We start from the raw sequence: 26,227 nt of genomic DNA, 5'->3' as shown, positions 1-26,227 counted from the left end.
CTTAGCCCCATTCACATCTATGGAGCTGAGCTGCTCCTAGGCAATATGACCGATGAATGTGATGTCACACGGCCTAGGAATAGCTGATAGAAGGCCGCGGAGCTACTGTGAGCACAGCTGTCTTCTCAAACAGCTGATCTGCGGGGGTCCCGGGTGTCAGGCCCTCACTGATCAGATACTGATGACCTATCCAGAGGATAGACTCAGAAAACCCCTTTATGTCCTCTCCAACCTACAGCCCCATATAAAAACACCACTCCCTTCCAATGTTAGTCCCACAAAAAAAAAAACACCCACTTCCCTCCTTTTAGTCCCCTCCATCCTACAGTCCCATGTAATAAACATCTCTCCCTTCAATATACAGTCCCATGTAATAAGAATGACTTCCTTCCCATCAGCCCCATGTAAATAACATCACTCCCCTTCCAATGTTAGTCCCACAAAGAAAACACCCACTTCCCTCCTTTAAGTCCCCTCCATCCTACAGTCCCATGTAATAAACATCTCTCCCTTCAATATACAGTCCCATGTAATAATAGTGACTTCCCTCCCATTAGCCCCATGTAAATAACATCACTCCTCTTCAATATACAGTCCCATGTAATAGACATCTCTCCCTTCAATATACAGTCCCATGTAATAAGAATGACTTCCCTCCGATTAGCCCCATGTAAATAACATCACTCCTCTTCAATATACAGTCCCATGTAATTAGAATGACTTCCCTCCCATCAGCCCCCTCCTTCATACAGCCCCATGTAAATAACATCTCTCCCTTCAATATACAGTCCCATGTAATAAGAATGACTTCCCTCCCATCAGCCCCATGTAAATAACATCACTCCCCTTCAACATACAGTCCCATTTAATAAACATGACTTCCCCCTCCTTAATACAGCCCCATGTAAACAACATCATTCCCCTTAAATATACAGTCCCATGTAATTAGAATGACTTCCCTCCCATCAGCCCCTCCTTCATACAGCCCCATGTAAATAACATCTCTCCCTTCAATATACAGTCCCATGTAATTAGAATGACTTCCCTCCCATCAGCCTCATGTAAATAACATCACTCCCCTCCCCAGTACTGATCTACCACCCGCTCAGCTTAGTTCAACTTCTCAGTGATCGGTAAGCCCCGCCCATTAGACATGGAGGCCCCGCCTCTTCCCGTGACCTCATTCCTACCCGGAACAGCACCGTACAGGACCGGAGCCCGGTGTCGGGAGCCGCAGCAATGGGGAAGGCGGATTTCCTCACACCAAAGGCGATCGCCAACCGCATCAAATCGAAAGGTCTGCAGAAGCTGAGATGGTACTGCCAGATGTGCCAGAAACAGTGCCGGGACGAGGTGAGCTGCCTGCTGTGGAGTGTGTGCCCTCAGCCTGGGAAATGGCCCAATGGCCAGGGCTGTGGAGATCTCCCTGGACTCCAGACCAGGATCCCGGCATTTAGGCTGGAATTCTACCGGATCACGCCGGTCTTCATTGCAGTCAGTGAGAATCGGGTAGGCTGCTCTGACCGAAGCCTTAGTAACCCATAGCAACCTATCAGATTCACACTGTGAAGCTACTTTCACATTAGCGGCCGCGGAGTCCGGTGGGTGAACAGCCTGTCGGATCCGTGCTGCCGCTAGTGCACGTGTGCCCCCGGACAGCACGGCAAACATGGCGAGAGGCAGACGGAAAAAAAATATGACATGTCGTAGTTTTAGGCTAGGGCTACATGACGACATGTGTCGCACGATAAATAGGGCACAACTACACTGCAACATGTGTCGCGCGATAAATAGGGCACAACTACACTGCAACATGTGTCGCGCAATGTTGATGTTACACGAAAATTGTTATAATGATAGTCTATCTTGGATGGATTTTTTGCTACTGTCATGTCGCAGTGCGACACCATAGACTATCATTATTAAAATTGTTGCGCAACATCGGTGCGACAAAATGTTGCCATGTAGCCCTAGCCTTATCCCAGCCGCTTCTTGGCATGTTTGCCGTGCTGCTGCCGGAACTCCGGCCCGCCCCTATTATAGTCAATGGGGCCGGAGTGGCAGTCCGGGGGCACACGTGCACTAACGGCAGGACGGATCCGACAGGCTGTTCATCCGCCGGAGTCCCCTGCCGCTAGTGTGAAAGTACCCTAAGGAGCTGTGAAAAATGAAAGGTGGAATCTGATTGGTTGCTATGGGCAACTAAACCAGGTTCCCTTTACACCAAGTAATACAAGAAAACCAGTGCCAGGTGATTATTGGCTGCTTGTGTGCCCAGGGTGGCGGTCATATACTCCTGGTGCCAAGGAGAAGATCTGGTCACTGGTGCTTGTGCCTAGCAGTGGCGGTGTGCTGGATGTATCTCTGTACTAGGTCCATATCTAGATATATATGTGTACACATACAGCTCAGCTAACCGCCAGTAGTTCAGCATTTTACATAATTAACCCTTTGATTAGTTCTTACTTCCCAGCGCCACATCGGCTACTGACCTCCGGGGTGTTGTGAGAACCAGGACTGGCCATGTGGAATTTGAGTGCAGACTAGAGATGAGTAAAACAATATGTCCCCACTCCTCAGGAGACCCCCACCTCCTTGATTGATAAGCCTAGACATCTCAACCGGCCCTGTCAGTCTTGGGTTTGTATTGTTGCTTCAAGTGGTGCAGCAACTACCTGAGCAGTGCAGATGGCGACTGTGCATGCGCCGCTCACATCTGCGTACAATACAGGCACAGTCGGTATCTGTGCTGCTCAGGCAACGAAGGCGCGTGATTGACAGGGCCAAGGCAGACGTCAGGCCCTGTCAAATTCAAGGGCCGGGGGGCTCTCCTGAGCATCGGGGCCAGCACCTCATTGTTTACGGAGGCTGATTTGTAAAGGAATTAGATATGTACGTAACGATTTCTAGTGCTCAGAGTTTGTTCCCATTAATTGACTGCTAAGCCTGCCAGTATAAGGGCTGTTTCACACAATCGTATGTATTTTGCGGTCTACAAAAACACAAATCCGCAAAAAATACGGATGACGTCCGTGTGCATTCCGTATTTTGCGGTACCTAACAGCTTGCCCCTGATAGGGCAGTCCTATCCTTGTCCGTTATGCAGACAATAATAGGACACATTCTATTTTTGTGCAGAACGGACATATGGAAACAGAATGCACACAGACTAACTTCCGTTTTTTTTATCCATATCCGATCCGCATTTTTTGCCGCTCAGATGCGGACCCATTTACTTCAATGAGGCCGTAAAACGTGCAGCTAGCACACCGCGTGCTTTCCGCAACCGCATGTCAGTTACGCAGCCACACTAAAAAACAGAACATGTCCTATCCTTGTCCATTTTATGGACAAGGATAGGACAGTTCTATAGAGGGGAGGGCGTTCTTTCTGCAAAATGCAGAACGCACAAGGCCCGCATCTGTGTTTTTTTTTTCAGATCCGTAATTTGTGGACCACAAAAATAGCGACCGCTGCTTACATGAGCCCTAAAGCAGACTACGGGCCGTCTTCAGTGTTTCACTCACTGACCATAGGCTGCCATTGAGAGTGATTGAAGACATCAGCCACCTCTTCAGCAGGACGGAGCCCTATCCTCTGCAGCTTACCTCTGGATATGAAGGAAGGGCAGCAGAGAGGCAGCGTCTAGAACAGTGTTGGCGAACCTATGGCACTGGTGCCAGAGGCGGCACTCAGAGCCCTCCCTGTGGGTACCCGCACCCTGGAAAAAGTCTAAGGTGTACCAATATGCCTTAGACTTTTCCTGCCATTCATCAGCGCAGGGCGCACTATGAACAGCACAGGGAGCGCACTGAATGTAGGCGGGCTATTATAGCTAAATGATAAAGTACATGGAAGATACACTGTATTGGTATTCAGGGTAAATTGCAATGTCGGCACTTTGCGATAAATAAGTGGGTTTTCGGTTGCAGTTTGGGCACTTGGTCTGTAAAAGGTTCACCATCACTGGTCTAGTATATTGTGTACACTGCAGCCGGGGTCCAGGAGGGTCTCCTACCTGTACATAAGTAATGCATGGACCCTCAGGGACTAGATTGGGGGAGTTCAGCAAGGACTGATGGTCCGTGTGGAAAATGAGAACTGTGAGTATTGTCTATAATGGGTCATGAAAATCGCACACCTGAAGAAGCCCTCAGGCCTCATGCACATGACCATATTTTCACATTTTTTTTGCAGATTGGATGCAAACCTATCCATTTCAATGAGCCGCAAGATGCGGACAGCAAACCGTGTGCTGTCCACATCCGTATGTCCGTGGACATGAATAACCATTTGTAACCTAGTGTGAGACTTGCGAAAGGGCAAATTGCGGGATACCGGGATCCATAATTTGGGTAGCGCAGAAACAGAACATAGGCATGTAACGTCATAAGAACTAGGAGCAGTCAATCCGGATAGAAGAGGACAGGCCACTCGTACAGTTTATGGTGGTTTTTATTTTTTACATATATACTGCGAGCAGTACTAACCTAAGGGACAGCAGTGTCATCGCCATCCCCATCAGTGTCCTCAATTATTGTGTGTGTTCCTCTTCGCTTTTTGTATCAGCCCCCTTTCTGTGTATGTATGCCAGGGATGGCCAACCTGAGGCTCTCCAGCTGTTGCAAAACTACAACTCCCAAAATGTTGGGATCTATCAGCCGACAGCAGGGCACAGTGGCAGCTGGAGAGCCGCCTGAGGTAGGCTATTAGTCCTGTGAGGTGGTGGAGCACAGACTGGCACTGGGCCATGGCAAGGACAAAGAGGCAGCAAGTCAGCTTGGGGTCTCCACATCCCCTTGGTGAATTGATGTGACATGAAAGGAGGAGAAGGAGCAGGGTCTGGTGTGTGAGCCCATGCTAGGTGAGCACAGCGGGTAGTACTGGACTATACAAAACTCCAGTGTGCACCGCTCTGCCACCCTGACTTCTTCTTCAGCGTCCTGCTCCCGAGGACTGTCATTTGTGTCCTTGTAAGAGATGGCTCTGAGAACCAGACTGGTGGAGCACTGTAGCTGAACTGGTTATATGGGCGCTGTCCCCAAACGATGCCCTCACTTCCAGGATCCATCTGGTTGGCGTAGACTTCATCCAGGAACTCGGTGTAGTGGCTATGACTTGTGCGGGCTGGCGTAGTTACTTGTAGATGTCGGTGTAGAAGTTTCCAAACCGTATGTCAATATTACAAGGTGTCACTACAAAAAGGAATGGACCAGGGATCAGCAACCTTTCTATCAGCTCATTTCTTAAACTTGGTTTTAATTAAGAAAATATTTTTACACCACTTATTCTATTTTTGTAGTTTTTCAAAGAACCCCTGTGGTTACTTCCGCACATGTCTGAAAATATCACTTTTGGTTTTTACTGTGGATTTCGTCCTCTTCATTGCAAAGGGTGGAGATCGTCAGCATGTTATGAAATGCTGCAGGTCTCACATCCATACCGCTGGTCAATTTGTGCCTGTTATACACTAGCGGCACAGTATTCCAGCATAGGGTGCCAGGAATCGGGCAGACAAAACTATTGCACGCAGTGGATTGCGGCCGGATCACTGCCGGACTCTATTATCGTTAATTGGGCCAGGCGGTATTTCGGCAGCGTCCGGCCGCCAGGCTGTTTCTGACTGGCACAGCAACCGCTAGTGTGCTACTAGCCCTCCACTGCAGATTTTTTTATGTAACATGGATGAGACTTTTCAAAATCTCATCCAGACTATAATCTAAGGACATGATTCTATAAGAACTTAAAGCATTTTCAATAAATTGGTGAGAAGGTGTCGCCGCCGCTTCTCAGTTGGTCCGCTTTCACACAGTCACTGTTTGACCAGTGATCCATCTCAGTTTTGAGTCAAAAACAGCGAACAGGAGCCAATCTTTCCATTATACCTCATCTCTGTGTATCCTCCACTCCTGGTTTTGGCTCACAATCACTGATCAGACACTGACTGTGTGACAGCGGCCTTATTAACATTCCCGTCTGACCACTAAGGCTCCCAATGGTCACTAGTATGGGGAACACTGCCCTTCCTCACCAGGACACCTGCAATGAGTAAACATCGTATGGGAAGGGGTCTAGATGGATGTATAGATGCACATTGTGACATCATTTATATCATAACCTCACCACTGACCGCTTTCTTGTATAGCATTTTGCCAGGTTTGAAATTTAGTTTTTGCTGAGTTTGTAGAATCCTCTCCGCTTCATCTATAAACTGGTAAATCTGGTACCTTGAGGAATAATTATTATGCACTATTATTTATAGTTGCCTTTTGAAATAAATTCTGTGACAGTTGTGAACTTACATCTCCAAACCTTCCTTCCATCGTGATCCCCCCCCCAAAAAAAAAAAAATATAATTACACATCGCTGTACCTTATGAGGTTCACCATGGTCTATTCCTCTTTAAGGGGTTCACTTCATTGATGTCTCTCATAATGCAATCTCCAACTTTATCAAATGTAAACTGCCTCCCTTGCACCTCTTCCTGAAGAGCAGGCCTCATCTTCTTCCTATTAGATGTTACCTTCTCCTCCTGAACAGCAATCCTCCTCTTCTTCCCATTTGGCATCGCCATCTGCATCTCCTTCTGAACAGCAAGCCTCATCTTCTTTCCATTTGGCGTTGCCTTCTCCTGAACAGCAAGCCTGATCATCTTCTTTCCATTTGGCGTTGCCTTCTCCTCCTGAACAGCAAGCCTGATCATCTTCTTTCCATTTGGCGTTGCCTTCTCCTCCTGAACAGCAAGCCTGATCATCTTCTTTCCATTTGGCGTTGCCTTCTCCTCCTGAACAGCAAGCCTGATCATCTTCTTTCCATTTGGCGTTGCCTTCTCCTCCTGAACATCCATTCTTCTTTTTGTACCATTTGGCATCGCCATTTGAACAGCAAGCCTCATCTTCTTCCCCTCAGGCATCACCATCATCATCTCCCTTTTTGGCATTGCTAACGTCGTAGAGAAAGACTGACGCTGGTATCAGACTGTTGGTTGGAATTATAGCAATGACGTGATGTCATAGAGACCTAGATCTGATTATGACATCACAATATGTATATTAGTACTCATTTTGATGACTGTATAAGAAAGATACATATCTAAAGCTTATTGATCAAATGCTGGTTCCTTCTTAAATAGTTCTTATGAGCAGTGTACAGTGGACACACAAAGACTAGAGCTCATACACTGCGAATCCTGTGTGTGAAGGAAGCTTTACTTATGCTGTACTTTATGCAGTAGTGATGAAGCTTCTGATTGACCGTGGCACTTAGAGGCACTTCCCTTTTTTTTTTTTTTTTTTTTATCGCGTATTAGCAGTCTGTATGTGATTATTGTATGTACATTTTTTTTTATTTATTTTTTTTTTTAAACAAACAGGTTAATGGGTTTCTGGATATAATTTTTTTTAAAGTCTCTTTGTTTTCTTCTTTCTGGTTCTTTTAAAGGGGTTGTCCTAATTCTAGAGAAAACCGAACTAAAGAATAAAGAATAGATGATTACTTATTTGACAGGTTTTGCACCACTTTTCCTGTTCTCCAGACAGGCCTGTTTTCTCGGCTAAAGTATTGACGTTCTGTCGAGAACACCTAAACGCTGCAGCCAATCACTGACCTTAGGGTCCATTCACACGTCCGTAACGTGTTTTGCGGATCCGCAAAACACGGACAGCGGCAATGTGCGAACCGCATTCTGCGGACCGTACATTGTTGGCACTAATAGAATATGCCTATTCTTGTCCGCAATTGCGGACAAAAATAGGACATGTTCTATTTTTTTTCGGGAACGGAATTGCGGACCCGGAAGTGTGGGTCCGTATCCGGGCAGCACATTGTGGGCTGCCCCATAGAAATGAATGGGTCCGCAATTACGAAATTGCGGACGTGTGAATGGACCCTGCACTGAAATGGCCAGTGGTTGGCTTGCATCTAACTTGATTACAAGTTGATCCCCTAAGTTGTCTGGTCTCCTCTTGAAATTAGACAATCCAAGATAATCTCGAACAAGCCCTCCAATAACCTAAAATAAACTTTAACTTCGTCTTCCAAGTGTTTGGACTTTTAGCCCAGGGAACAGCCTTGCTTGACTTTCTCAGTCAGACCATTCACTCTGACCAGAGAGGGAAGGGGATGAGTGGCTGCATTAGAGCATCACACATTACACTGATAGGTGCAGTGCTCTTCTGTGGACATCTTCATCTAGGCCTCTCGAGAACAATAGAGCCGTCTTGAGGCGGTAGTACACTGGCAGATTGTCTGCCAGATCATCGCTAACGAGTGTTCATAGTAAGGCTGATTAGTTAGCGATGATCTGGCAGTCTGATGCTGCCAACAATTACCAGATGAACGAGGAAATGCTTGTTCATCAGGCAATCCCAATCTTTCTACAGGTTTAGGAATCATCGTTTGCCAGCGGCAGATTGTGTTGTCTAATCACAATCTGCTGCCAGCAAACAATGATTCTGTTTGGGGGTGAGGTGGTGGCATTAGCGGTCACTTGTCCTCATACTGAGAAGGAGATCACTGCACGTAATAGTAGCCAAAGTTACGCGAGACTATCTGTGTATTTAAAACCATTTAAAAATAGGAATCCGAAGTCTGCTCCGGTACCGAGGAACCAGCCAGTACCAAACCCGGATTCCTATTTTAAAATGTTTTTAAATACGCAGATAGGAATACCGTAGCCATTCACTGAAGACTTGCGCAACTTCAGCCAATGCTGTACACGGGAACAGCATTACAAACAACGTTTTGAAGCCCGATTCACTCAACCCTAGGGGTACTTTGTTCTGCACTACGGTGTTGCTGGTCCCACCTTCTTCTGTTGTCCCACCTTCAACAAGTGGGTCCCGCCTACAACATAGGGCCACCCTAACTTCCCAGTCTGCCCCTGTCTACATGAATTATATGGCATGCTGATGTGCGCCCAGTAGCTGGAAGTGACTCTTAAGTTTAAAAATAGCACCTCCAAGGTTGCATCAGAGGAAATCTTAGTTTGCAATGAGGGCGAGATAAAGTAGAATATAGTCTGCCAATAATTAAAAGTGATAGGACAGGACTACTACTTATGATATAGGGAGCCTTTGTCCCCACATCCTTTCCAGCAAAGCTCAGACTAAGGGCTCTTTCAGATGGCCGTAGTGTTTTGCGGTCCACAAATTGCGGATCCACAAAACATGGATACCGGTCGTGTGATTTCCACATTTTGCGTACCACACATGGCCAACACTGTGATAAAAATGACCATTCTTATCCGAGAGTGCAGACAAGAATAGGACTTGCTCTATCTTTCTTGCCGGTCTGTTGAATGGAACTACGGATGCGGACAGCACATGGTGTGCTGTCCGCATCTTTTGCAGTCTCGTTGAAATGAATGGGTCCGCACCCGTTTTGCAAAATTGCGGAACAGATGCGGACCTGTTCATACGGTCATCTGAATGAGCCCTAATTAGGATCAGACTTTAATATCTGTACTGGGGTGAGATGCCACCTGAGTAATGTCTTCTTTGAGACTAACCACATTGCAACCCCTTTATTGATATTGATGACCTATCCTGAGGATAAATAATCAATATTAAAAGCCCGGACAACCCCTTTAAATGGGTTCTCTGGGAATGAAAAAAATGTAAATACTTAGGTAAATATTATTTTATAATAAATATGTTCACAAATACATTTCATTAGTTAGTTAGAATGGCTTGTTTTGTCTAGGGAGCAATCATTAGGAGAAATAAAATGTCTGCCGTCCTATCAGTACACACCAAAGCTGTCCTAATCACACAGGAGGACAAGTTACTTCCCCACAATGAGCCATAGTGCTGCCTCATCCTCCTCTCTGCTCTGCTTGTCAGGAATCATGATCCTGAATACAGGTGAGTCTCTGTGGGAATGGAGATAATGATGAGGAGACATGAGAGGAGGGTGAGGGATGTGGCTAATGAGAAGCAGCACTTGTATGCAGTCTCCATCACCACAGCCCCACATTACCACAGACTGTCCTGTCCGTCGTCTCTTTTCTTCATGTCTTCTCATGAGCTAAATTCCCCAGAGATTCAGCTAACGTTCTTATCTGTATTCAGGTCCATAATCCTGACAAGTAGAGATGAGGATGAGGCAGCTCTTTACCTCAGTGTTGTGAAGAAACTTACAGGTTTTGTGTGAACTAATAGGGCAGCGGCTATTTTGTTTCTCCTAATGATTGCTCCCTAGAGAAAACGAGCCATTATAACTAATGAAAGATATTTGACAATATCATTATTATAAAGTAATATTTAAGTATTTTCATTTTCTTAATTCCCAGAGAACCCCTTTAAGGCTGTTGTTTGGCAGACATCTATAGAATGTGTATGTTTGGGTAGAGAGTTCTAGAGTATGGGGGATGCACGGGAGAAATCTTGGAGGTGATTGTGGGAAGTGGTGATAAGAGGAGAGAGGTCTTGTGAGGATAGGAGATTACTTGTTAAGAGGTATCGGAAAAGTAACTCAGAGAATTACAAAGGGGACAAGTTGTGGATGGCGTTATATGTAGTTGTTAGTATTTTAAACTGAAATCCCTTGGTAATTGGGAGCCAGTGAACAAATTGGCAGAGGAGTAATGGGGGAGAGGTGAATAAGTCGGACAGCAGAGTTGAGAATAGATTTGAAGGGGTGCGAGGGTGCTAGATGGAATGCCACAGGAGAGCATGTTACAGTAGTCTAGACGGGAGATGATGAGGGCATGCAGAAGCATTTTTGCAGACTCCCGGCAAGAGATATTTTGGAATTGGAGGCGGCAGGTGGTGGATAGGGTTTGAATGTTTATAGAAAATAATTATTAATGTAGAAACTTTAATAAACAGTAGATAATTTTCTGATGCTACATTAACATTTTCAGTTTCTGCAGTTGTAGAAATGAGCCATGTTTCTTATTTCTCTTCTAGAATGGCTTCAAATGTCACTGCATGTCAGAGTCCCACCAGAGGCAGTTGCTTCTTGCGTCTGAGAATCCCCAGCAGTTCATGGACTACTTCTCTGAGTGAGTAATATCTAATCTATAGATCCGTTTTTCATATGTTCGGTACGTTTTACTGGTGTGGCTTTTAAAGAACTCCTCTCCCTATATTAATTGCCATGAGTAGTTCATAATGCATAGGCAATCTGCTAATCCTTCGTTCTTCCAGAGCCATATAAAGGGGACTTAAACCTTTACTAAAAGCACAGAGATCATCTCCCTACTCTGCAGTCCTTGAGAGCTCAACCCAGGGACTGATTATTCACCAGAGGTATATTAAAGGGGCCTATCATTTGATCCTTTTTTTTTTTTTCCCCCTCCGTATTGACAAAAATAAAGATTGACCGTACTCCTATGATAACTGTTGGCTAGTCATGCATTCTCTATAGGAAGAGAGGAATAAGCTGCACCCAGAACCGAACGCTGGCTTATCTTCCTTAGAACATAACTGGTTGAAGTTCAGCATGCCCAAACCTGCTATTACATTCACTTCTAACAGGAATAATAAAGCAATGGCACGTCATAGATTCATAAAAATTGATGCTCCAGAATTGTTTTCTCATTCAAGTATTTTAGGCTACTTTCACACTAGCGGCACGGACCTCCAGCAGGCTGTTCCGTCGGGTTTGTGTCAGATCCGTCCTGCCGCTAATGAACATGTGCCCCCGGACTGCGGCTCCGTCCCCATTGACTATAATGGGGGCGGAGAGGAGTTCCGGCGGGCGCACGGCGAGAGGCTGCCGGAATAAATGTCGGACATGTTGTAGTTTTATTCCTGCAGCCTCTCACCGTGCCTCCCCCCCCCCCCCCCCATTATAGTCAATGGGGACAGAGCCGCAGTCCGGGGGCACACGTTGAAGGAGAGGGGTGAAATTAAGTCTAAAGAGTTGTGATAGGTAAGCTGTAATTTTGATACCCAAGTATGTTATCCCGTTTGATGGCCAGGCAAAAGAAAACAAGGTTTTGAGGGAGGAGACCAGGGAAACAGGTAAGGGTACTTTCACACTTGCGTTTTTCTTTTCCGGCATAGAGTTCCGTCACAGGGGCTCTATACCGGAAAAGAACTGATCAGTTTTATCCCTATGCATTCTGAATGGAGAGTAATCCGTTCAGTTTGCATCAGGATGTCTTCAGTTCAGTAGTTTTGACTGATCAGGCAAAAGCGAAAACCGCAGCATGCTACGGTTTTATCTCCGGCGAAAGAAAAAACTGAAGACTTGACCTGATCCGGCATTTCAATGCATTTTTTCGACTGATCAGGCATTTTTAAGACTGATGAGGATCCTGGTCAGTCTTACTAATGCCATCAGTTAGCATACATTTTGCCTGATCCGGCAGGCAGTTCCGGCGATGGAACTGCTTGCCGGATCTCTCTGCCGCAAGTGTGAAAGTACCCTAAGGAAACATTTAGGGCTTCAGACTTGGTCATGTTGATCTTAAAATTGGTCCATTCACCAAAGCGAGAGATCTCATGGCGCAAAGATGGTAGACAAATGCGAGGAATAGTTATATAGAGCAGTAGATGTCCGGGTTATTGCAGATGGAGGACATAAGATGTTCCATAACCAAGACCTAAAGTAGAGGAGACAATGGGCAGCCTTGTCGTGTACCATTATGAATAGGGAAAGGGGTGCGGTTAACTTTGACCCGTGCTGAGGGTTGTTGATATAAACTAGGAATCTTTGATAGAAATCCCAAACCTATGCCTATGTGGGAGAGGACTGTGTGGAGCGAATACCAGGAGATACGGTGGAAGGCCTTTTCAGCATCTAGGGACAGAATCACGAGAGGGGTATTATTGTTTGTTTTTGAGTGGTGGATAATATTTAGTGTCTTCAATGTGTTGTCATGAACCCCACCTGGTCAGGGTGGATGATCGAGGGTAGATAGACATTGAATCTGTTAGCCAGTATTTTGGCATATACAGTTGCAAGAAAAAGTATGTGAACCCTTTGGAATGATATGTATTTCTGCACAAATTAGTCATAAAATGTGATCTGATCTTCATCTAGGTCACAACAATAGACAATCAGTCTGCTTAAAGGGGTATTCTCATCTTCCTTTTTCATACTTGCCTTCCTTGAGCGCGACGTTCACTTCCTGGATTCTTCTCCTGGCCGGGCCGCGCAATGTCCTGAACGCGCACGCTGCCGCGCATGCGCCATGGTGACTTATTCCGTGCGCGTTCGCGGCACTGTACTATACTGGCCAGGAAGAAGTCATCATGGCGCATGCGCGGTGGCGTGCGCGTTCAGGACATTGGCTGGCCGGGAGAGAATCTTCAGTCTTTTGCGCAAGCGTGGCCCGGCAGGATTCAACAGGAGAGGTGGCCGTAACCAGGGGAGACCAAAGACAACAGGTAAGAGGGGACTTATTTTCTAAAAAAGGGTGGGAATTGGGTAATAACATGTATTTAGAAAAATGATCACTGTCAAGTCATTAACATATTTAACAGTGATCATTAAGATGAGACTACCCCTTTAAACTAATAACACACACAGAATTAAATGTTACCATGTTTTTATTGAACACACCATGTAAACATTCACAGTGCAGGTAGAGAAAGTATGTGAACCCTTGGATTTAATAACTGGTTGAACCTCCTTTGGTAGCAATAACTTCAACCAAATGTTTCCTGTAGTTGCAGGTCAGACGTGCACAACGGTCAGGAGTAATTCTTGTCCATTCCTCTTTACAGAACTGTTTCAGTTCAGCAATATTCCTGGGATGTCTGGTGTGAATCGCTTTCTTGAGGTCATGCCACAGCATCTCAATCGGGTTGAGGTCAGGACTCTGACTGGGCCACTCCCGAAGGCGTATTTTCTTCTTTTTAAGCCATTCTGTTGTTGATTTACTTCTATGCTTTGGGTCGTTGTCCTGTTGCAACACCCATCTTCTGTTGAGCTTCAGCTGGCGGACAGGTGGCCTTAAGTTCTCCTGCAAAATGTCTTGATAAACTTGGGAATTCATTTTTCCTTTGATGGCAATCCGTCCAGGCCCTGACGCAGCAAAGCAGCCCTAAACCATGATGCCCCCACCACCATACTTCATAGTTGGGATGAGGTTTTGATGTTGGTGTCCTGTGCCTCTTTTTCTCCACACATAGTGTTGTGTGTTTCTTCCAAACAACTCAACTTTGGTTTCATCTGTCCGCAGAATATTTTGCCAGTACTGCTGTGGAACATCCAGGTACTCTTGTGCAAACTGTAAACGTGCAGCAATGTTTTTTTTTTTGTTTTGTTTTTTGACAGCAGTGGCTTCCTCTGTGGTATCCTCCCATGAAATCCATTCTTGTTTATCTTTTTACGTATCGTAGATTCGCTAACAGGGATGTTAGCACATGCCAGAGACTTTTGTAAGTCTTTAGCTGACACTGTAGGATTCTTCTTCACCTCATTGAGCAGTCTGCGCTGTGCTCTTGCAGTCATCTTTACAGGACGGCCACTCCTAGGGAGAGTAGCAGCAGTGCTGAACTTTCTCCATTTATAGACAATTTGTCTTACCGTGGACTGATGAACAGAGGGGCCTTTGGAGAAACTTTTATAACCCTTTCAAGCTTTATGCAAGTCAACAATTCTTAATTGTAGGTCTTCTGATAGCTCTTTTGTGCGAGGCATCATTCACATCAGGCAATGCTGCTTGTGAAAAGCAAACCCAGAACTGGCTTGTGTTTTTTTTATAGGGCAGCTGTAACCAACACCTCCAATCTCATCTCATTGATTGGACTCCAGTTGGGAGACACCTCACTCCAATTAGCTCTTGGAGATGTCATTAGTCTAGGGGTTCACATACTTTTTCCACCTCCACTGTGAATGTTTACATGGTAACATTTAATTATTTGTGTGTTGCTAGTTTTTAAGCAGACTGTGATTTTCTATTGTGACTTAGATGAAGGGTTCACATACTTTTTCTTGCAACTGTATTTTAAGATCTACATTTAGGAGGGAAATAGGAATAACTGCAATATGGGCCTCTGTGGCCTATACTGGGAAGGGAAGCTTGGGAGACACCGCATTAAAGATCCAGAGCAAGAAGGGGGAAAGGCAAGTCGAGAAAGATTTATAGAACCTGACTGTAAACCAGTTAGGACCCGGGCTTTTGTCCCCCGGTAGAGATTTAAGAACCGTTTGAAGTTCAGCCTCCATGAATAAAGTTTCTAAACTAGCGGATTCCAGTTCGGATAATCTAAAGGACTGAGGGAGGGGTTCAGATCCATGTCCGGGTCGCCCGGGAGCAGGGCTGGCTAGGTTGTATAGTTCAGAGTAGAAGGCATGAAAGGAGGAGGCAATATCTGCGGAGGTATGGACCACACGATCCGCAGGATTCTTGATGGCGGGGATGTGGGAGGCAGCCTATTTTCCCCTGAGAGTCCTTGCCAGCAAACACCCACTCTTGTTGCCATATTCATAGAATTTACTACAGCATAATTGGATCATGCGCTTATAAGACGACTCCAGGCGTGAGTTGTGGAGATCTTGGAGGGTCGATAAAGAGAGTGCTCGTTTGTGGGCAAGCTCGAGAGAGGCAGTCTTCTGTAGTGCAAGTTTGAGAGTGCCTTCTCCTTAAGACAAATGTAGAAATATAAAAAAGAGAGGATTAGGGTACAATTGAAGTTATCTGGTCTTGAAAGTGGACCAGGTAACACAGAGAAGAGTACCTGAGGTAGAGGTTAACAAAGGCGCCATGGGGTGGAGGTGAAACTTCCAACGAGTGGTATATATACGTTATGCTTGTTTCCAACTATAGAATAGGGTAGGCCGCACAGGTGTTTCGGTGGGTCAAGGATATCCTTGCCCACTGAGGAGAGGTAGAAGTGGTGTAGAAAGGAAAAAAAGGGGGAGGAGAAACCCTTCACACCCGTTAAAAAGAAAAAGAAAACATGTAATAGGCGCCAAATACCCTCAGTCACTAAACGTGATGATAATTCAAATCAGTTGTTAGTTATGTATATATCAAGGTAGGTTTAAATAAAAGGACCTTCACCCAGGTCTAATAAAGGAGCCAGAGGTTTAGGACTATCAATATCCTTGTGGTGTTGATATCGACAGATAGTAAATTAAAAATAAGAATGATAAAATCAAATGCACTCACTTCACGGGGGGGGGGGGGGCAGGGGGCAGTCACCCGGATCAATTCAGAGACCCCTGGGACTACTTTTCCCCCCGGCCAGGATCACATGCAGAAATGTAAATAATTTCAACAACGCCTACACAAGTGGCTTCTGGTCAATCATTTTAATTGGTACGTGACTCAACGTGTTTCGAGGGTCTAAAGCCCTCTTCTTCAGGAGTGCTTGGAACAAGTTTCTAAGACCAGTATGGAATGTAACATTAAATGATTGACCAGAAGCCACTTGTGTAGGCGTTGTTCAATTATTTACATTTCTGCATGTGATCCTGGCCGGGGGGAAAAGTAGTCCCAGGGGTCTCTGAATTGATCCGGGTGACTGGGGCATGGTCCGACCACAAGATATTGCCTATGTGGGTGGAATCCAGCCACGAGGGGGCCGAGTGTTGGAGCAGAATGTACTCTATGCGGCTATAAGAAAAATGTGGGGAGGAGTAAAAAGTATAATCTTTGTCTGCAGGGTGTTGAAGTAATTGTAATTGGAGTAGCGCTTTTCTAATTTTTTTTTTATGGTCGAATAGGAAAGGGAAGCGCGCACAGTCGAGTTGTCAAGTGTGGTGTCTAGGGTGAGGTTAAGCTCACCACAGAGGACAACCTTACCACGGACTAGGGGCAGGGCCGTATCGACAAGGTCTAAGAGAAAGGGGACCTGGTTTTGTTGGGGGGCGTAAACATTAAGAGAGGTGAATTCTCGGCCGCCAATCAATAGCGAGAGAATCAAATATCTGGCTTCAGTATCGACAGAGCAGCCCAGCACTTGATGAGGCAAAGATTTGTGGATCCCTATGGCGACCCCCTCTGTCTTATTTGCTGTTTGCTGGGTTGTTTGCAAAGTGCCAGGTCGTGTAGTGTCTATGGCAGATGCTAGGGCGCTACCCTCTTTGAAATGTCTTCCTTGAAAACAGATAACCTGTACCTTCTGGCGATTGGTGAAGTACTTGGGCCCTTTTTTCAGGAGTGTTAAGGCCTTTCGCGTTGAAGGACGCTATCTTGAACGACGTCATAACTGCGGGGAAGGAAAAACAAGAGGAGCGAGGGGAGGGACAAGAGGGTAAAAAAGAAAAGGAAGAAAAAGAAAAGAAAGGGGGGAGGGGAGCAAATGATGTTACCAAGTGTAACGGACCTCCTAGCACCCCGACCGGGTACCTCCGTCGATAGATGCTCCTAGTGCTTCCCGAGGACTACAAGCAGTCCACTTGACACCGTAAGCGCTGCAGACCCCACGAACCGCCGAAGCTTGGTTGAGGCCTCACCGTCTCCTACCCACCCTGGACCTACGACAAGGCTCCAGGCTCCAGTGGGTGAACCTCTCCTACAGCCAGAGAGCAGGAACAGCTCTTACAAGAGCTAGTAGTTATGCCAGGGGAGTATAGCAAATCTTCAGCGTATAGCAATCCCCCAGTTTTGATCAGTTATCCAAACACCAGCCTCAACATGATGGATAAAACAGGAACCCTTTATTGAGGGCTACCCGCCCGTATTTATGCAGGTCCCCATCTGGTGGCCACGCCCCTAGGGGACCAGAAGGAAGACTGTGACACAAGACGATATGCAGCAATTCAGGATACACAGACACAACACATCCCCACAATGCATCATGGTTTCATCCTCTCTGCCTTGGAGACACCCGAGGAGCAATCCACTTGTCTCCACATGTGTATTGGCGATTCCCCTTTGTCCTGAGAGATAACAGGAGAGAAATCACCATTCAAACACACAATGGGACAATAGAAACACACCCAGCATATTCCTCCCCTCTGTCTAGGAGACAATTGAGTCAATCTCTGTATCTACCCAACTATCTCCTAAGCTGAAAAGTTACACCTCTCATAAATTGCCACAACTTTGTGAGCCTACATTGTACATACACATAACCCACATCAACCCAACCAGTATAACTTGGGGAAAAACCCATCCAAAATTCACTTGAATAGGTTCAGGGGTTTAAAAGTTAACAAAAGTATCTCAAAGGGCCGTAATCCTGGGGTAGGAGGATGGCAAACGGCAAGTAGAGAAGTAAATATGAAGGCAAACAACAAAAGAGAAAAAAAAAAAAAAAAAAAAAAGAGCGATGACTATCTAGTGTGACCAAAAGGTCTAATGAAACAATCACCAGGAACCGAACGGCTCCGAGCGAGTGTCTCAAACTATTGGGGGAAAGTAGCAGCCAGAGAGGAGCAGACATGCCACATTCCCTGTCCACATAAACTGTCAAAAAGGTATCGCCTACTACTGAGGGGGAGTAATTGAAACAGAGAAATGCAAAAAGAAAAAGGGGAGATGAGCTGTTATGGCAACAGGTCAATCATCCCAGTCAGAAACAGCAGACAGTCCTTCAGGTGACGGAGCTAGGTGGGGATCCTCATCGGGGATCAGCAGATCGTCTGTGTCTTGGTCCACGGGGAGCAGGCATGGTCGGTCCAGAAGCCTCGGTACTTGCGGCCTGCAAAAAAGTAGGTCGTCCTAGCAGTGCGGGAGCAGGTGGGTGAATGGAGGGCCAAGGTGGCAGATCCAGCTGTTGAAGGAAGTGTGGAAGGTTCATGGGGTTACGGAGCAACACGTCCCTTGGGGCCCGCAAACAAGGCAAAGGGGCAGCCCCAGCGATAAGGGATTCTACGGTCTAATGAGAAGGTAGAGGACTAAAGGCAGCTCGTTGTGACAGTGTGACGGGAAAGGTCTTGCAGCAGCGTGATGGGTGTCTCTTCATGAGACAGGGGAGATGGTTGTCAAGCTTTGTTCAGGATTTTCTCTTTGAGTGCGTAGAAATGCAATCTACAGATGACATCTCTTGGTCTAGCGCCGTCTTGATTAGGAGACCTAGGGCATGATGGGCCCTATAAATCTCTGTGGGAGTGCCTGGCGGGCGGTTCAAGATGTTGTTGAATATTCCCACAATCGTGGGCAGTAAATCAGCCATTGCTACTGACTCTGGGAGATCTCTGATCCGTATATTGTTGCGGTAACTGCGGTTTTCTATATCATCCATATGGTGTAAGACAGAGTTGGGCATCATGAGTTTGGCTCTTATCTTGTAGGGTTTTGACAGCTGCGGATATGGTTGTATGGCTTTGTGTGACGGAGTTGACTCTTGGCAGCAATTGCTGCCAACTCAGAGCGGTTTTGGGAGAATTCCTGTTTACATTCTTATAAGATATTGGTAGCAAAACTGGACTGGTCTGCCTTAGAGGATACAGAGCAGATGAGGGTATGTAGGTCTGCCATAGTTGGAGGCCTAGAGTCCTTGTCAAGTAAATCTGCAGAGGAGGAAAGTCTCAAAGAGGAGTGCAAAGGAGACCCCTGGGGGGTATGGCTGCAAGATCGGTTGTGTTCTTAGGACTAGGGGGTGCTGTTCCAGACGCCTGTGGATGGGAGCTGTCCCATGAAGATCCAGTGGACCAGTGTGGGGATGCTGCCAGGGAGGATCCAGGGGAGTGAGAGAGTAGGAGAAGAGGGGATATGGTGCACAGACAAGTTGGGGGACTGTTGCTGGTGGTCCAGAGGCTGGCTTTGACAGGGAAGACCAGTGCCTAGCGGTGGCTGGTCACATGGGGGCCCATGGTGGGTGTCTAGGGCAGTTGGCAGTGGCACCATAAGTGGGGCTTTTCTGGGCCAGAAAGGGTGAGGGGGGGGGGTGATCCCCCTGGACTTGCCTGTGGTTTGCGGCTGCGGTGCAGAGTCCAGCAAAGAGTCCGGCAAGTGCAGGAAGGTGAGGCTGGAGTGGTGAGTGCGATTGTGATGGCGTCGGGGAGACCTGGTCAGGGCCCTGGAGCCGCTTGTGGCGCTCGGCAGGATAGTGCAAGGAGGGCACTGATGCTGAGCGGCGTCGGTGGACCTGTAGAGAAGGGCTCCCAGGTGCCTTGGGCAGCTATCCAGTAGGCTGCGGGGTATGACCGTGTGGCGCCGTCATTCAGAGCCGGGTCCGGGAGAGTGGATTACCGGGCGAAGAAGTGAGGGAGATCACCTTGGGAGGATGCCAGGGGAGCTGATGGTCGGGCTCTACCCTTTTTGATCATTATGCCCATCAGGAGTGGTGAGTGTTGGGGGAAAATCGCCAGAACGCGTCCTCACTCTCTCTTAGCTGGCCACGCTCCCTCCAGAATTGTAATTACACAGGGGATTCATGTAATTAGTAAAACAGACATGTCAGGAGAGGTTACAGGTGCTCTAAAAACCAGAAATGGTCAAGTCTAGGAACGATAGAAATTAGTCTTGGATAATCCCCATATATTCATGTAACTGAAATATTTAAGTTTCCAAAAGCAGCATTTTTTTTCCCACTGTTAATTTTTTTTTTCTTTTCTTAAGGGAATTCCGCAATGAATTTTTAGAACTTCTAAAAAGACGCTTTGGTGAGTATAGATGTACTTCATCTATTTCTGCTTTTCAGTACTTAAACTCATTGACAAAAAAAAAAATAACGCACCCAGATAGAAGTGTGGGATTGCTGCAACACTCACCATGCAGTTATTTCTCAGGGAGATATATAAATGATTACTTCTGTACTATGATTAGACACTAGGTCTTACCACAAGAGGGCGTAAAAGTGCTTCCCCCTACCCTATAAATCTGAGGCTACTTTTGGTTCATGTACTTCTTGGTGATAGGTCGGTGACTGATAGACATGTCTATGATGTACTCGAAGACATTTTTGCCCAGTTCACAGACTTTTAGATGAGGCACATCATTAGACTGAAAGAAGCAGGATGGTTGTTTTTCTGCCATCTAGGCCGTCCTGACCTAGCTGTTAGGAGATGTTGGGAGCAGTGGTGATGTGGGGGTATACAAAGCGAACCGGCTACAGATGGCCCAGACAGACCACCAGTAAAGAGCATTTTGATTTGCTGACAAACAAGCGGCTCCCAATGTTTTATTGTCCACCATCCAGGCACGGTTGGCACTTTCATTACACAAACCTGTTTCTGGCTGGGCCATTTCCAGGAGCACAGCAGAAGTATATTTGGTGTAACAGTTCCTATTACGTGTCCTGCTATTGACAACCACTGTCACCTTCGTTTGCAGTGGTGTTGTGAACAAGAAACCTGGACTGCTATGGACTGGAACCATATCATCTTTGGCAACAAATCCAGGTTCTGTTTGGGATCCCACGATGGTCGGTTCGAGTATGGAGGCCTCATGGTGAACATTTCAAACCTGTCTTAGCTGTGGAGTGACACACTGCACCAACTGGATATGTGATGATCTAGAAAGCCATCGCATACGATAGTCGGTCACCCCTAGTAGTGCTATGAGGGGCGCTAACGGCTCAGTGATGTCTCCACCAGATTGCAGCACTTCCATGGCCTGCCTGGTCTCCAGATTTATCGTCAATCGAGCATGCTCGGATGCCAGCTTCAGTAGTCTGCTAGTGTACGCGGTCTACAAGTCCAGTTGTAACATCTGTGGGCAAATGTGCCGCAGGTTGCCAAATGGAACCTGTATGCCTACATGCCCAACTATATCTCATCTGGTATCCACACTAGAGGGGACCAATAGTATACAAGAGCCTCCTTTCAATTCTACAGTTTTCCCAAATAAACCTATTCCCTTTAATATTGTAATCACTTATATATTGTCATTCCATTCCCACAACTCCTTCTTGGTGCATTATGTTTTTTATCTGTGAGTGTACATCTAATTTGGTGTATATGCTGGAAAATACTCTCAGCCTGTATATGTCTGATGTGCTCATCTCTTCTCCATGTCCTTTTTGGCGTATGCTATGGTGCTATAGGTCAGTTTTTAATAGATATGTTCCCTTCAATAAAACCTTAAGGCTACTTTCACACTTGCGGCAGGACGAATCCGACAGTCTGTTCACCATGTCGGATCCGTCCTGCGGCTATTTTGCCGTGCCCGCGGACCGCCGCTCCGTCCCCGTCGCTGCATGTCAGGCGGCTTTCTCAGTGCACCGCCGTGCTGCGCCGGAGCTCCGCCCCCGTCCTCATTATAGTCAATGGGGACGGAGCGGCGGTCCGCGGGCACGGCGAAATAGCCGCAGGACGGATCCGACATGGTGAACAGCCTGTCGGATTCGTCCTGCTGCAAGTGTGAAAGTACCCTTACTGCATGGTACACGTTTTTAGAGTAGGAGTCAGTAGTACACTACATCTGGAGGCAGTCAACAGTCTACTCACCCACTTCATTCTGATGGGGAAGGTCAGAAGAGGAGTCCTGGGGGAATAAGAACTAGCGTTTTGAGCCCTGCACACTAGAATTCTGACTTAAAAAGTTGCAGGAAGGGGTTTTGCACATCTATCCATGGCATGTCTGGTATTTCAGCTTGGTTCTATTAAAGCAAATGGAGACGAGTTGTAATACCACACACCACCTATGGACAGGTGTTGAGCTGTAGACTAGTGATTTTGGTAGCAAATTGGCACAGTTTGGAGAAACCAAGGTTTCTACAGCTTTTTCCACCTTGCTTGAAAAGGGAGCATGGCTTAGGAAGGGTGGGTCTAAAATGCAATGCTTTGCTCTAAATTGTGCCACAATTCTGGCCTATAATTCTGTCTCAAAGTACGCTAACCAAATATTGGTGTAGATTCAGAGAAAAGTGTCTGTCCTTGCACCCGATTTATCTTCCAGCCTGAGCCCCTGTGATAAATCTGGTGCAAGCATAGACATCCTAACACAGGGATGCCCAACCTGCGGCCTTCCAGCTGTTGCAAACGTAGAACTCCCAGCATTCCTTGACAGCCTACAGATATCAGCCTAAAGCAGGGCATGATGGGAGTTGTAGTTTTGCAACAGCTGGAGGGCACCCCTGGCCTAGTAGATTAGTATAGCAAATCTACCCTAGTGTTGGAGAAGTCTGCATTACTAACAGAGTGGCATCAATCATGTTTAATTCTCTTGTCACAAAGTGGACATATTTCTCATGCCAGCCAGAGACACCCTAGAGTCCACCACCAAAACTTGCACTGAAACGTAGTCTTCTAGGAGGTGGTCTTCTCAAAGAAGATGGTCATAATGCATAGTATATGATGGAACTGAAAATCTGTCACATCTGGTCTGGGTTGTGGTGGTCTTTTGGCGAGGCTTCACTGTATTTATTGTGCCTTCTACCTGTTTGGTTATTGCAGTGCATTTTGTTGTGTTCATTGTACTTTTTTTCTTTAGGAACAAAGCGGGTGCACAATAACATTGTGTACAATGAGTACATCAGTCATAGAGAACACATCCACATGAATGCTACAAAGTGGGAGACTCTAACAGACTTCACAAAGTGGCTGGGCAGAGAAGGTAACTCACTTGCACTGGTACTTTACTTTTATGGGGGTTTTTTCATTCAGGCCTAATGCAGTCATCACTATATTCCAAAGTTATCTCTGCTCAAATCTACATACACTAGTTAGAGTAAAAGGGTTATCCCGCAAAATTAAAACTCTGGTTTTACTCTGTTTATATATAGAACTTTCTTTCCTTTCTGTGGATGGGCAGCAGCTCCTCAATCACCTGCATCTCCCAGGATGCACTGCAATTAGTTCTTGGTAACCCATTTCTCCCCTCCATGTGAAATAATCCCTCACCTATAGCCCCAGAGATGGATATCATATATAATGCCTCCACAATTTCCTTCTCCACTGTCTAGAGAGAGATATAGCCAGCTGTGGACAGGCCATACAGGGAAATTTCCTCGTGGGCCGAAGCCCAGGGGGCCGTCAAAGCCACCGGTAGGGTACATAACGATCTGATGCTCTCAACAGTAATAAATGCTAGGAGCATCTGGTACTTATGAACCTGGATGACCGAAGAAAGTACCATCCTGTATTTAACTGTATTGCTCCGGGGCCCCATCACCTGCTCAATGAGATTGTTATGTCAGGACTGAGGGGAGAGAAAGGAGCGGGGAAACTATTGAACATATTAGTCCACAACTGAATGCAGGAGATGGTGGAGCGGAAGGATAAACAGCACAGTGTCCCCTGTACTCAAAGTACCATTGGGGTCCCAATCATATGGTGATTTTTATATATATATATTTTTATTTATTTATTATATCCTTACAGGTTTATGTAAAGTGGATGAAACGCCAAAGGGCTGGTATGTTCAGTACATTGACCGGGATCCAGAAACCATCAAGAGGCAGCAAGAATTGGAGAAAAAGAAAAAACAAGATCTAGATGATGAGGAGAGGACTGCTAAATTTATTGAAGAGCAAGTTAAAAGGGGCAAATGTGAAAAAGAGGAGGTAAAATTGACACACATAACACATTGCACATGCATGGTGGTCTACCATGACGCAGTTGCATGGGGCCCCCAACAGATGGGACAGACACCACCACAACTTTGAACCGTATCTGCGTCTTAATAATACCATATTAAGATTATTGTATTTTGCTATACAAAAAATGTCTTTGATAAGGGCCCACAGACATTTCATTGCTTGGGGTTCCAGAAATGCCAAGTCCAGCCCTGGCAGCGTCCTCTCTATTCACCCGCACCGATGAGCTGTGTCAGGGTGCTGCCACTGGGGAGCGCAGCAGCTTTTCTAGCACAGTCCCGTACATAACATAGCAGCTGTGCTTGGTAATGAAGCTCAGCCCCATGGAGCTGAGCTGCAACTGGGCCTTGTGACTGATGTACGGTGACGTCACATCACTCATAGAGTGCCGACCTCTTCTAACGGCTAATCGGCGGCGGTCCCAGGTGTCAGACCTTGCCAATCTGTTACTGATATAAATTCCCAAGCAACCCCTTTTAATTAAATGTTTTATTGTAAATTTGAATGTTTTCATTTACAGGAGACTCCAGTCTACACAGAATTAAACCGAGAAAACGAGGAAGAGAAAGGTATGTTTCCCAACGTTTCGGTTTCATGTAAAAAAATTGGTCAGAAGTATTGTAGAGTTAAAAAAAAAAATATATAATAATAAATTGATGTCTGTCTAACCATTCAAAGGCGCTTTCCCAATATAGATATGGCGTAGCCACAGGAGCAGAGCGCTCCATAACGCCAGTCCATGTCACACACCTAAGCATATAGATGTTAGTCTTCAGAATGTCAAAAACCATGAAAAAATTTGAAATGATCGGCACTGCTAGGTTTTAGATCAGTGAGCTGTCTGTAACTACTCAGGTGGTGCTCAAGAACAAGTCAAAATATAATGTCCGTATACTACATAATGTAATAGATTCTATATAGGTAAGAAGATCCGAAACCTAGATGAACGCATCCGTGAGCACTACCTTTCATCAATTACCACAGCCCATGGAGCTATGTGATTAATGGAGGTCCATGCAGGAAACCATGTTGTGGTGTGGGGGTGTTCTGAAAGTAAAACCCCTAGTTATGGGCGGAGAGAGTTTTGCATTACTACAAAAAAAAGCTGGGATGATAATACAAAGCAGAGCCATGTGTATTTCAGGTTTCAATGGTAAATACGATTTAGGTGTTTAAGAAGGCATTGCATTGTGTGATTTTACACGTTGTATTGGCACTGGCTCATGGCGTGGGGTGCGCACAGGTATTTTAGCCCGCTGCGTGGCCAGGTCATTATGCAGACTTTGAGGAAACGCTGATTTGTGTAAAACTGCTGTTGCCCTGTTTGCCTTTAAATGAAGAAATAAAAGGAAGATGATTTTACGGTGATGAGCGCGATAATTATATTCTTCATCAAAAAACGTTTGGACTAAATTCCGCACATTTAAAAAAAAAAAATCACAAAAATATAAAAGCCTATACCTGAAAAAAAATATATATATATATTCAGAGCGCAGATATTATATATTTTTTTTTTTACATGTGTGTTAATTTGAAAACCTCTGTGTGAAGGAGGGAGGCTGTGGCTGGTGGTGGAGCGTGGAGCGCAGTTCTCCAGTCTACTAAATAAATTATTTGTGATGTGCACTTTGAGATTTGGCAGTGTTTTTAAACTTTTTGTGTTTTTTTGACTCCCCAAGTGGTATTCAATTTGGCTAAAGTAGCAAGTACCTCAGGATCGTCCTCTTCAAAGTCCAGGTGAGTTTTTCTTTCTTATATGACCGGAATTCTGAACTGCAGGGTGTTCAGGGGCTTAAAGGGGTTGTCTAGGTTTTTTCATTATTTTTTTTCCCCCTATCCCCACCCAGCAGTACCTCTGAAGAGATGTATATTTTCCTGGGATCACGTGCAGCACT

The 26,227-nt window shown here is 45.8% G+C and overlaps 1 protein-coding gene across 2 annotated transcripts in view; it reads left to right on the top strand.

Annotated features, from left to right (window-relative positions):
* Window positions 1–1,184: 1,184 nt before the first annotated feature.
* KIN (Kin17 DNA and RNA binding protein) overlaps window positions 1,185–26,227 on the top strand; it is a 58,714-nt gene continuing 33,671 nt past the window's right edge. For both annotated transcript variants that reach the window (XM_044276740.1, XM_044276739.1), the window contains exons 1-7: window positions 1,185–1,353; window positions 10,911–11,005; window positions 20,414–20,457; window positions 23,228–23,350; window positions 24,118–24,299; window positions 24,853–24,901; window positions 26,012–26,069. In XM_044276740.1, coding sequence (XP_044132675.1) covers window positions 1,240–1,353; window positions 10,911–11,005; window positions 20,414–20,457; window positions 23,228–23,350; window positions 24,118–24,299; window positions 24,853–24,901; window positions 26,012–26,069 — 665 coding nt within the window. In that variant the 5' untranslated portion in view covers window positions 1,185–1,239. The remainder of the gene's footprint in view (window positions 1,354–10,910; window positions 11,006–20,413; window positions 20,458–23,227; window positions 23,351–24,117; window positions 24,300–24,852; window positions 24,902–26,011; window positions 26,070–26,227) is intronic.

The sequence above is a fragment of the Bufo gargarizans genome, chromosome 2 (assembly GCF_014858855.1).
Source record: "Bufo gargarizans isolate SCDJY-AF-19 chromosome 2, ASM1485885v1, whole genome shotgun sequence".
NCBI classification, from domain to species: domain Eukaryota; kingdom Metazoa; phylum Chordata; class Amphibia; order Anura; family Bufonidae; genus Bufo; species Bufo gargarizans.
Note: the sequence above shows the minus strand (reverse complement) of the source record. Positions and strands in the feature narration are given on the sequence as shown.